The sequence below is a fragment of the Cricetulus griseus genome (genome assembly GCF_003668045.3).
Source record: "Cricetulus griseus strain 17A/GY chromosome 1 unlocalized genomic scaffold, alternate assembly CriGri-PICRH-1.0 chr1_0, whole genome shotgun sequence".
NCBI lineage: Eukaryota > Metazoa > Chordata > Mammalia > Rodentia > Cricetidae > Cricetulus > Cricetulus griseus.
This window is the reverse complement of record NW_023276806.1, coordinates 199132613-199145933: the sequence shown is the minus strand read 5'-3', so window position 1 is coordinate 199145933 and position 13321 is coordinate 199132613. Positions and strand designations below refer to the sequence as shown.

At 40.3% G+C, this 13321-nt stretch overlaps 1 protein-coding gene across 1 annotated transcript in view; it reads left to right on the top strand.

The window, feature by feature from the left end:
• Positions 1 to 13321, top strand: part of Snd1 (staphylococcal nuclease and tudor domain containing 1) — a 399500-nt gene that overhangs the window by 170415 nt on the left and 215764 nt on the right. The window contains exon 12 of the mRNA XM_027391329.2: positions 7094 to 7194. Within this exon, the coding sequence (XP_027247130.1) occupies positions 7094 to 7194 (101 nt within the window). The remainder of the gene's footprint in view (positions 1 to 7093; positions 7195 to 13321) is intronic.

Sequence of the window (13321 nt, the reverse complement as noted above, 5' to 3'; positions counted from 1 at the left end):
ACTCTGGGCGTTTAAAGGTTCGAAAGCACTATAACTTATCACTCCATTGATGAAAATGAAATGTGCTTAAAATAGACCTGGATGAGGGAGGTGGGAAGGGTGGCTGTAGATGGGAGAGCAGCATAATACACAAGAATAAACAACCAGCCTTAGCCCCTAATTACAGTGATTTGGAAGGGGGTGTCCCGGAGTGCATCTTTGCTGAATTGCAGAGGTAGCCGAGGAGCACTGGTTTATGTTCTTGCAGTATAGATGAAGCAGCAAACTGTGCATGCTTTTAAGAATGCTTGGTAGAAAGGCTATTGTAAGAGACTTCAATACACAAAAGTGAATGATGAAACAAGTAAGTTTCAGCTATAATAGTTAAAAACTTTTGCTTAATTTCTTTTTAACATCTACAATCAACAGGTGTCATTGTTAACTTAAAAGCAATTTTTTAACATATGCATTGATTATCATCCAGTCACTACCTATCTTAGAACAAACTTTAGATCTTAAGGTAAAGAAATTGGGAAATCGAGTGTTAATTTTAAAAAATCCAGCTGTCTAATTAGCAGATACCATTGAAATTACCTTCATGAAACTACTGAGCAGAGCTAGGGTGTGCCTCAATGGCACTTGTTTAGCATGGCAAAGCCCTGGTTTGGTTCCTAGTTCCATAATTTAAATAGTGAGGAGTATTGTGTATGGAAGTCCAAAGCAAATGTGCTCGTGGGCTTTCTTTGGTGTTCGTTGTCTTCCTCATTTAATAAGTCAAGAAGCATCCTGCACAGAATTTCTTCAGTTAACCTACTAATTGAGATGGTTCACAGCATTCTGCTTTAATTATCTTCAGTAAATAAAATATCCAATAACTAGTTCCTACAAAATTAATCCTTTAAACGTTTAAATAAATACTAAATAGTGTGTCATTCTTTAAAATAAGCCCTACTTATCTCCAAGTTGGGATGAATATGTATGAGGTACACATTCTTGTTTGCTGTGACTCCTTAAGGAGAAAAGTGTATTTAATTGAGTCTGTCTGTCTAATGATTTCAGAAGTCTAATGACTTGAGTCAACATGTGTCTTATTTATGCATATATATATGTGTAGGTGTGTTTGTTTATCTCATACACACTTATTTAGCACTTACTCTGTGCCAGCCACTGTTCTCAGAAAATCAGTGCCTGTTTATCTAAAAATGAGTGATGCTTCTAATGTCATGTCTCATGCTTTTCTTCCCTGCAGAGCAAGGCAGACATAGAGACACTAAGTGACTCTTACAAGTTCACACAGCTGTAAGGTTGTTGGGAGCCACCTAAGTATGAAGCCGCTCCACTGCTGTGCTCTTACCTGGCTTCTGATGCTCTTGTTTTCCTCACTTTTGTTTCTGGGTGGCATGACTTGGATTTAGGACCAGGTGGTATTGTCTTCTTGTGTCAGGGGTTCATAGAAGCTTTCCATAACCACCCACAACTTCTGCCATGCAAACAGTCACATAACAGACCTTATTTCTAAAGACAGAGGAATTTTTTGCAGCTTCCTGTGAATTTATGATTCAGTGTGTATACTAATAGGTCAGATTATGTGGTAGTTATACAAAGTAGTTTCACATAACAGCTCTGTTTATATTAAAAGTAAACCTAAGCCATGACCTGGAAATGTTATGGATATGCAGTTGCTCTTCTCCTTGCCTCATCTTTAATGCTTAGGGAGGTCACATTTCCTCATTAAATTAGCATGTATCAAGTTCTTTGGGGATTTGATGTTTTCTATTCACTTCTTAGTTGAAGAATGGCCATAGATCCTAGAGTGTAAGTATGGTCCAAAGTGATTTATTATATTAACTGCTTCCAGGCTTTGCAAAAGAGAGAACTTGTAGCTTAGGAAACCATGTGAGTTCCTACAAGGTTTCCCCGAAATTGCTTTCAAAGAAAATTCTGCAGTGTAGTGGCCAAGTATTGCTTAGACTGCTTGGTGTTCTTTCAGAGATGCAAGAAACAAATTTTATGAGAAATGCTATTTCGTATTTTTTGCTTGCTGTTTTTCTCATGGTAGGTACTTTCTTTTTGTTGTTGTTGTTAAACATTGGATTTTCGTCACAATTCTAAAATGTTTTTCCTTCCTCAGGCTTCTGTCACCACACCCACAGTTGAAATCATTGTTCTTGTTAAATAAAGCAGCACAGTGCCCAACAACTTTTCAAAGTATCCTTAAAATGCCCAACCTTCTCATTTCAAAGGTGCCTTCCAGAAGTTTATGCCCCCAAATTTTCCTGATTCATTCATGCAACAACTGTTGACTGCATCTTCACCTGCAAGTCTCATGCCAGTTCTTTCCCTGAGCAAAAGACATGGTCATCCTGCCCCTGGTGCTCACCTTCTGTATGACCCAGTGAATTGTGTAAAGGGAAGGTGTAAATTACAAAGCCCGAAAGAAATTAGAATGTAATATCCCATTTTTGGTTAGGCTGTCTTTTACAGTTTTAAAGTTAAATGGTACTATAAATCTCCAATCTGGTGCTCCGGGGACCTTGTGAAGATGACATACACATGCCAACCAAACATTTCTTGAGCATCTGCCATTGTCTTTATTTCTGTCTGATCCTCAGTGATGGTAATGCACATTTCATCATTTAGTTGTCATCGCCATCTTTGCTGACAGGATGGTCCACCTTTGTAATAATCAGTCTCTTCTCTGTAACTCACCACAAACCCAAAACTGAGGTCATCATTTATTCAGACAGACACTTCCAAGATTTGCAGTCATTTTAATTGAACCTGTTTAAACTTCAGCTTTTCAGAATGATTGACAGGTCAGTGATGAATAACTGGAGATGAAAAACTCCAAGTAGAGGAACAGATCTGAGAATCCACAGGAGAGGGACATAAATGCTAATTACACATTGACTTTAATTCCTGGTTTGTCATTGTTGCCTGAAGGTGTGTATCTTGGCTGAGGGCTATTCTCAGAGCCTTGTTTGTGTCTGAGATTTTCTTTAATAATATTGCCTCCATGAAGAGCTCTTTAATCTCTTTCTCATTTGCAATTCTCTTTCTCTTGATATAGGAAATAATTAATTGAAAGATGAATGTAGCTGTTATTTCTTTTGGTTATTGAACATTAAAGGGTGTGTGTGTGGGGGGGGTGTGTCCCATGGGTTGGTTCCCTTGGAAGGCAGTCTGGGGGCAGCACCTCAGGCTGACCTTCTGGCCCGGCAACTTAGGTGTTCACTGTGTTGTTATCACTACTCCACCATAATCACAACTCCGTGACCCTGTTGAAATACAAGGAATGTTCCAAGTAATATTTCTATGTTCATAACTGTCTCCTTCCATCTATGGATGAGGAAGAAGCTTGACATTGGCAGATACAAGGTATCTTGGAGATTCACTTTATTTTTAAACAGTGATAATTTTTTTTCCTTCTTGCTAGTAGGAATTAGGGTCATGGGTTTGTTGAACAGGTTATTGATAATTCAGAGGTATGTCTACTTCGTTGTTTCCATGTATTTAAAAAATTATTTAATTCTTTGAAAATTTCATACAGTGTATTTAAATTATATCCTCACGCCCCAGTTCCTCCTAGATCGATTCCTATCACCCTACCTCCACAACTTCACCTCCTTTTTTCCTCTTCTTAAATTCAGTACCTCATGAACTCATTTTTGCAGTCCATATGCTTCTACGTATGGCCCATGCACTGGACTATGATCAGTGTGTCAGAATCCACACCCTTAAAGAAAAGGGACCTTCCCTTCCCAGAAGCCATCAGCTGCCTATAGCTCCTCAGTTGAGAAGGGCTAATGAAACCTTTTTCTCTTTCCTGTTGGAACGTCACTGTGCAGACCACCACAACTCCTGTTTGCTCCTGAATGCTGTGATCCTGTCATGTCCAGAAAATTGTTTGCTTCTTTCCTCCATGGCCTCTGGCTTTTCAAAATCTCCCTGCCCCTTCTCCCATGATGGTCCCTGATATTTGGGGAAAGGGTGTGAGACAAATTTCCCATTTGTGGCTAAGTGCCCATAGTTACTTTTTCTTATAATTACATGTAATCGGTCCAGTTGTCAGTTGCTGCATTAATCGCTACCCACTGCACAAAGAAACTTGTTTGATGGGGTTTGAGAGCTGCATACTCTATGGCCCTCAGATACTTTAATTCCATGGTTTTTCCACCCAATGATGCTCGGCTGACATTTTGACCTCCTATGTTGTTTTTGCATGGTTCAGATGTTCTTGTTACTTTCCTGGCCTTTCACTTTTGCAGGTGTGCTGGAGGCCTTTCCTGGATACTTCCAGGTGAAGTAACTTAGCTAGAGACTTCTCCCCAGAGTCTGAGTTTCCATACCCTCTCTGTGTACATCCCTCCTATGCCTTGTCCTGACTTTGTCCTGTATTAACTGAGGTCAGCTACATGAAGGAAACTCTTAAAACTCTAAGCATTTGTGAGTTAATCCCCCATCTGTGCACATTCCTCATGTTTACAGAACTTGAATGCAGATGCCTGCTTTGAGGGGCCATCCTTAAGTTATCTGAATGAAAGTTACCTAGTCTCAGCTCTTGTTTTTGGTTTGGCAGTTTCCCCCCACATTTGAAAGTATGATTTGGTGGTCTCCATGTTTATATTTTGACACTTGAAATTTTAAGACATCTGTCTTTTTTATGTGTTTTTTATCTGTGTGTTTATGTCTGCATGTTATATGTTTATAGAGATTAGATAGAGGTCATTGTCACATGACTTCCTCAGTTCTCATTGAAACTGGGGCTCACTGATTTGGCTAGACTGGCTAACACAATCCCCAGGGATCGTTTTGTTTCTACTACACCCCCACCCTCCACCCCATGCTAAGTTTACATGCATGTGCTTTTGGCCTGTTTCCTTTTAGGTGGATGACAAGAATAGAACTCAAAGCCTTATTTATGTTTTTGTGGGAAGCACTTTACCAATTGAAACATTTCCCTCGTCCCTTCTTGTTTTGTTTTTAAAATATTTGTGAAGAACAGGCAAAGTGAAAGCATTCGAATGGTGCTGAGTAGCAATATAGCGTAACTTGATGTCTGTACAGTGTGCTGTCTTTAGGCTGTTGTTGAGAATTGGTGTGCTTAGAAAACAAATCCTGTACTCAGACACAAATAGCTTCATGCTGCTTGAGTCAAGGTGTGTCTTTAGTGTAAATACATAAAGCTTGGCTATGGCCCTAACTGAGCATATGAATAGGACCTGTAATGTTTCCTAATGGTTCCCACACAATTGGTTGTGACACATAAACATAAATAGTATTGTTGCCAGGCAGTGATGGCTCACCCCTTTAATCCCAGCACTCAGGAGGCAGAGGCAGGAGGATCTCTGTGAGTTTGAGGCCAGTCTGGTTTACAGAGCGAGTGCCAGGATAGGCTCCGAAGTTACACAGAGAAACCCTGTGGGGTCGTACTGTTCAGTATGCCCAAATTTATTTATTGTACACTGTTCTCATTTTATGCCTGCAGCTTCCTATTTGTATGCATGCCCTTTGTTCATTGAAAACTTAAAGGTTCTTCTGGTCTCCTCTATCCCTGTATTGCCCCCAGAACCTTCCTAACTCCAACTGTGCAGCCACTAGACTTAGTTAGCTGTGTCATTTTGATTTACACACTGAAATCAGATCCAAGCATCCTTGTGATTGCTATCTTGTTCTACTTGATAGTTCTTTACTTTGTCCAGGAGAAGTTAGGGCAGACTGAAATTACATGCAGTCTTTCTGAGGAGGTAAGCCATATATTTAGACACAGGTATTTGATGCAGAAATGGTCTAAGAAGTATTTTGCCATAACATCTGGGGGTCGCTCAAGAATTCTGCCACCCTTGTTGGTCAAGTGGAATTTCTTTGGATCTTTTGTTCAGGCATTTGACTTGGTTACCAGTGTTTTACTTAATTTCTTTTTAAAAATAAACTATTCTTTTAGGGTTGTTTTATGCATTTTGTGCTCCCAACCCTGCCCGAGTTGTAACTCGAGTTACACACCGAGTCCCATATCAGAGAGAGAGAGATGTTTGCTGAAACTGACAAACTAACGCTGACATGTCATCATCGCTCCGCACACATAGGGTTCATGTCTGGTATTGTACTTTCTGTGGGCTTTGGCAAACATAAGGGTAGGATATTTGTGCTACCAGGCAGAATAGTTCTAGTGCCCTCAAATCCCCCTACCCTCTCGTGTTCTGCCAACACATTTCCTGCCTGTCACTCATCTTTTTTGCTATCTTCCTAGTTTTGCCTTTTCCAGACAGTTGGGACACTGCAGTATGAGGACTTTGCAGATGGGCCTCCTGCACTTAATAATAAGCATTCGAGCTTCTTCTGTGTCTGCTTTACATGGCAGCTCATTTCTGTAGTGAATAATAGTCCACCATCAGGATTTACCAGTTTCTGTTAATCTGTAGAAAGTCATCATGGCCGCCTGTAATTATTGTCAGCTGTGAACAAAGCTGCTGTTAACTTCATGTACAGATTTCTATGTGGACAAGTCTTCAACTTTCTCAAGTAAATTTCAAGGAGTTATTTCTGGATAGAATTTATGCTTAGTTGTTTAAGAAACTACTGATCTGTCTTCCAACATTTGATAGCAATGCCATTTTGCATTCCCAGCCAGGGAGAATGAGAATTCTCTTGTGTCATGGAATTTATCTGTCCACATATATGGTGGAGGTGCTTTTGCAGTGCTGCAGATTGGCCATAGAGTGTTGTGCATGGTATTCGGGTGCTGTATTACTAAGAACCGTTCTCAGGTCACATTTCATTGCTTAAAATTGCAATTACCTAGGGACATTTGGAGTGGGACATCGTGGCCAGTGTTTTCTCATCATCTATGTGTTGTCTTTGAGTTGTTTGAATCTTATGGCTCTCCTTAAATTGCCCTATTGAGCATCAAGAGCTCTCTGTGGATTCTGGGTCCTGCCCTTTATACAATATGTCTTTTATAGATTTTTTATTCTGCTATCTGCTAGTTGGCTTTTTGTTGTTGCTTTTAATCCTAGATCATAAAGTTCACCTGTGTTGATTGTGCAAGTGCCCATGGCTGCAAATGAGCTGTTGTAGACTTCCAAACCTAACTGTGTTGATTATTTATTTCCAGGTCAATGTGAATGTGGACTACATTAGAGCAGCCAGCCCAGCCACTGAAACGGTGCCTGCCTTTTCCGAGCGGACCTGTGCCACTGTCACCATTGGAGGAATGTGAGTCGTCTAACTGGCTTTGGTTTCAAGTAGCTGAATACTCTGCTCAGTCAAGTCTTGCCCCCCTTTCTCCATGCTTTGTTTTCTCTTGCACTTAACCCTGTGGACTATAATTATTATGTGCTGTGTAGCACTTTATATTTGCAAAGTAATTTGTAATCACTCATTAGCTAATCATATACTTCCATTATTGTTATTGTTTAAGATTTATTGGGCTCTGTGTGCTTGGCCCTATGAAGTACATTACTATTAATAATGCTATTTATTGAGTATCAAGCTGTCCCTAGGTACTATCCAAAATTAGTTAAGAGCTTCTGTATGTTGTTTAGAAAGGTGAGTTTTATAAGGGAGAGAGAGGCTAACTTTGTATTCCAATGTCCTTAGGTAGCCTGGCTGATGAGCAGAGCCTTAAAGGGGATGGGTCTGACAGGGGAGGGAGGAAGCCTGCTGGGCCATGCTCTCACAATAAATATTAAAACAACCAGTTCCCAGTAGCAATTCTTACTTTACAGAAACCCTAGCAGCATGGTCATTGTTTCCTTCTCTCCTTAACTGTTTGCTACCAAATGGTATTTTTCTTTTCTTTTAAGGGAAAGCAAAAAATGGGGCTTTCATCAAAACTGAGACTGTCTTAGTGAATGTACATTGAACCCCAATATGAGAACTGCATCTAAGTGACAGCAACGGTCCAACTAGGATAAAGATGTTTCACTCTGTTGCTTCTAGAGCTCTCCTAAGGGGCAGAAGCCTCTTTCTCTTCATTCCTGCCTTTGCATACGGAAAGGACTATTCTTGGGCAGTTCCCACTCCTGTGGTTATTAATGTTGCTAATTTCGCACAGCAATTGTAGGTTTCATTTCTGTGGGACAATCTCAATATAGGCACTTGATGTCACTACCTTCACAGGCTTTCCAAGAAGCCAGCTCTGATAGATGAGATGATATTTTGAAATGTGGAAAATTAGGTCATGTTTTGGTCATTATTCTATCTAACTATCTTATAATATTATTAATTTATCACTAAGTATTTCAAGGTGGGTGTATGGTTCTGTATTGGAAAATGGTGGAGGTTAGTTTTCCTCTACTTTAAACTTGTGACCGGAAAAAAAAACAGGAGTCGCCTCCATCAATTGCTGCTCCTGCTCTCTCATTCCCAGGGAAACAATTTCATGTCTGTACACACATGCATCTTTAGTTTTGGCAGATGGCTTCCACCAACATTTAACACTTCATCAGAGTGGATTATCTCACTTACATACCACCAAAGTATATTTAAAAATAAATTTACACTGCCTAAAATCACATATTTGTGGACTGGCTTTTTTGAATTCTTAAATTTTTAGGATAATCTGGGAAAGCCAGCTTTAATGTATTTACACATAATGGAAAAAGTTGTGGCTATGCCCCGTGACTCAGACCTTCAGCTTCAAGTTTATCACTCCTTCAACCTGTTCAGGTTTTTATTTAATAGTCCACCAGATGTGGATTCACTAGGCGGAATGAGAGAGAAATACTTCCCTACGTAGTTCTACAGTGGCTATGCTGTTTACATGTTCACAAATAGTTCCTAGGGTCCCCTTTGTCCCAGCAGTTGGAGCCTTTGTTGCTGTTGTGATCATGACCATTCTGATTGGGCAGAGATGATAACCTCATTGTCCTTGGGTTGTATTTTTTTGTTTGCCTGATCACTACTAATGGTGACTATGTTCTAATGTGGTCATTTGCATGCCTTCTTTTCAGAAATACCAGTGATTTGCCTGTTTTGAAGTTCTATCACTTGCTTTTTGATCATTGAATTCTTTGCATTTCTTATATATTCTTTCCTTGATTTATCTGGAAAGCAAGAGACTACATATGGTCTTGACATTAGAGGTTACTGTTATTGTTGAAACTGTCGTTCCCTAGATTATTAGGGAATTTTGTCTCCTCCATTCCTGTCAAAGCTCCAGTAGCCAACAGACAGATAGTATAAGAAATTTGTTGACTGATTTGTCAATTGTAATGCTATTCAGGTCCATTTAGGAAGCATACTTAGTGCTTGAATGTTCTGTTCCCTGGATGGCTACAGTGTGTGTGTGTGTGTGTGTGTGTGTGTGTGTGTGTGTGTGTGTGTGTGTGTGTGTGTGTGTTTGTGTTTGTGTGTGTGTACATATAGGTAAATGTCGATGTCAGAGGACAATTTCCGGAGTCTGTTCTGTTCTCTTTCATTTGTGGGTCCTGAGGATCAAATTTAGGTCATGAGGCTTGCCCAGGTAGGCTTTTAGGTAACCGTCTTTCCACCTGCTTTGGGTTTGTTTATATCTAATCAGGACAGTGGCTGAGAATCTCTTCCTTTACTTGTCTTGGAAACTTGGTGATAAAGGTATTATCCCTTGCAGATGGACCTCCAGATTTGCTTTTTGTGTTCCCTCTGGAGTGGTTTGTTTTTTACTTATCCCCTAAACCCCTGAATTTTCTGAAGTTAAAAATAAACAAGCAAAAAAAAAATCTAAAATAATACGACACTAAAATTAGTTATTAATTCAAACATTTAACTCATGTTTAGAAATAATTTATATTAAAACCCTGTTATCTGGTGTAATGCTTCGTTATTTAAAAGCACTGTGTAGAACAGAGGGTTTTACCTGAGCCTACATTTTCTTACTTTTGTTTGTACAGGTTTGTGGGTTGTAGGGTATCAATATGCCACAGTGCCATGTGCAGGTCAGAGGACACCTTGAAGGAGTTAGTAATCTTCTTTTTATCATGTAGCTTCCCGGGACCTAACAGGTTGTCAGGCTTGGGCAGCACCTGTGCCCACTGAGCCCATGTTTTCACATCTCTAGTATATGAGAAACACAGGTCACTTACTTGATATCCTACTGAACAGCATAACTTATTGTCTGAAATGAAGACTTAAAAATATTAATTGTCGAACCTTGTAGTTTTGAGTTTTTCTTTGCCTTTTTCTGTTACAGTTGTCTGGCTCACTTGTTTTGCAGCCTTTTTAGAGTCATTCCTGTCTGTCCAACTTTTGAGCATGTGACTTTTCATGAGCATATTCCTTGTGTGCTTATATTTCACTGCTTAATGTGATATTTAAAGAAGTACGTAATTAAAATAGCAAGCACAACCAGGAAAAAGATGACTTGGAAAAAAAGCAAATGACTGAACAAATTCAGTGAGGTGTCCAGGTTTATGATAATGGCCCTCTGTCCCTCCCACAAGCACCTGCTGTGGTCACAGGTTGTGTGGGTATATTAAGGGGAGAGTTAAGGGTGGTCTGTAGCAAGCACTTCTTCTCTGGAAGGCAGACTCGTCAGACTGGTGTGCAGTATAGAAGAGGTCCATCAAATGACTTCAGGCTTCCATACTTACACGGCCTGCCCCACACCTCATGGCTCTCCTGTTGATCACACTGGACAGCAGGCTTCCATGCCTGTACTGCCTGCCCCACACCTCATGGTGTTCTTCTTCAGACTCCTCCAACTGGAAGAGATCCTTTGAAGTTGGTGACTCCAGGGGAACAAGAATAGAGGCAGATGAGATGGTGTCTTGCAAAGGGCTATTTCAAAGGAAACTTTTAGATGTACCACACATGCAAAATGTGTGAATTGTCTGTATTCTCAGTAGGCCTCAGTGAGGCCCTTATGATTTTCCCTTGATGTGTGGGAGGGAGGTGATTCCCAGGCCCTTGCTGTTGTCACCCTGGCTTCAGCTCCCTGTGTCGTCTTACCCTCTAGGGAATCAATGCAAACAGGGTTCATCATTCTCTAATAGATTAAAATTTTTTTCTTGATTAAGTTCACTGTGGAGTTGGCAAGAACTGTTATCTGTTAATCAAAACAGTTTAAATAAAAAATAAAAAGATCAAACCTTGAGTCTTTCTCATTCTCTGGCTCCCAGCTGGGGGAATTAGCTGATCTTTTTAGGCCTGGTTTGTGACGTGAAGCTGTCAAGATGGCGCTTCTTGTTAATTACTTTTTATTGTATTTAAGACACTTAAATAACTCTTCTTGTGATTTAGTCTTCTATGTAATTAGCTGCAGTGATTAAAATCTCATTCTTTCCTTCTTGCCAGTGCTTTCTTGAAAAGTGAGATTTTTCTGGGGTGACCTTTCCCTGTGCTGGACTTCTCAATTACTTTGAGCTCCAATTTGGCAGATCCACAAAATCTATTAACTCATACCTCATATTTTTTCCTTCATATCACATATTCAAAGAAAAGTTTTAAAAGAATAGTTGTTCATATTTATTAAACATCACCTAAAAATAAAAGTAGGGTCAAGCTTCACACAGTTATACACTCCATTTCCCCATCTCCCCAACTTCATCCCTGGAAAACAGCCATATATCAAGATACAGTTTTCAATCAAACCATTTCCCCATTGTTTCTCAGTACATGGCATGTTTCATCACAATGGTAGGAAATGGTTGAAGGGCCCATGTTTAAGATAGGTAAAGAATGGCTCATGGATGGACTATGGACAACAAATAGCGGGAAGATGCTGGTTTACATCTATCTTACAAGCTTCCTTTCTGAGAGAGGTGATTTGTTTCTTATAACAGTTTTGCACTGTTTTCCATCTGTATTCCTGCATAGCCCTTCGTGGTCGCCTCATTGCCTCTGCTACTTATCATGATACCAGTGTGAGTATAGGGCCTTGCCGCCTTAGGAACTGTCCAGGCTCTGTGGGTTTAGCACTTCTGAGGTGACCTCTTTGCTCCATGAGTGGCACCCAGCAGACTTGGCCCCATCTTTGCAAACTCTTTTCTGTCCTTGTGAATTCTTCACAGGTAGAGCCTCACTTACCTATAGTCATATGAGCCAGACTTTTGAACTTGCAAGCAAAAAGGCTGACTTGCTTTTCTTTGGTTTTGATTTTCAGGAGTACTTTTGTTCCAGCTGTTCCACTGAAGCACTGGGCTAAGTCTTGTCTCACTGTGCAGAATAATCCTTTTTTAATCCTAGTTGGTTCTCTTCACCACCACCACTCCTCCTGCCCCCAGTCACAATAAGAATAAGTATCATACAATCTCCACCTTTTCTGGCTCAAGTTCCATAGCTTTGAAGCTCTCTCTGTCAGCCAGTCTCCCCCTCGGTTTTCAATTCCTAAAACATAGCAGTAGTATTTCACTTTCAAGCTACAACTGGAAAGAAAGGGGCCTCTTGAAGTTCTTTTTTTCTGATCAAGCCCCTCCCTTACCTGCATTCAAAAGAGATGCCTAGGTTGTTTTCTAGGAGGCATGGGCTAAATGATTCATGCAGTCTTCATGTTTAGTAATAGAAAGACTTGCTTGCATTGTTTTTATCTGTGTCAGTAAGTGGTTAACAATACTTGGGTAAGTGGTAGGCTCTGTCCTCTGATAGCTCAAGTATAGCAACCATTTGAAGAGATGTGTCCCATAAGCCACCACAAGAACGTGACAGCTGAACAAGTTCAAGACTGGAGTCTGGAAAATAGTGTTGAGTTTCAGACAAATCTGTCTCTTTTGTTCAAATAGTATGTGACTGTCTATGAAAAGCTCACACTGCCAAGTCTTGCTTCTTTAAACCTCTGGGTTTCTGATTACTTGATAGCCATTATTGCTTTTTGGAGCCTCAGTGTGGCTTTTTATAATGGCACCTCTGGATGTACAAATTATTGTGAGAGCTTTCTCTTTCCCTGTCTTTCTTTTCCACAGTACCAGTAGAGTAGACTGCCTGGCTATGACGGACCTGAATATTTCCTGAGCTGATTTAGAGCTCTCCTTTTCTTTTCCCAGAACAGACAGTGGAGAGCCTGAGAGACAGTGCCTCAGATCAGGAAGCCCATTTCCAGGGAAGACTGTCTTGGAATATTGATAGATGCAGGCCCAAAGAGGGATGGGTTGAGGCTGCTGTTTCTTGAGAATCATCAGACTTGTGTGTTATTTATTTAATTTTATATGTATGGGTATTTTGCCTACATGTATGTCTAGGCACCACTTTTGAGCCTGGTACCTGTGGAAGCCAGAAGAGGGCATCAGATTCCCTAGAAGTATTGGACAGATGGTTATGAGCTAGTTCACCATACAGGTGCCATGAATCCAACCCAGATCTTTTGACAGAGTAGCTTTAACCACTGAGGCACCTTTTTAACCCATTAAGATTTAGTTTATTTTTACTT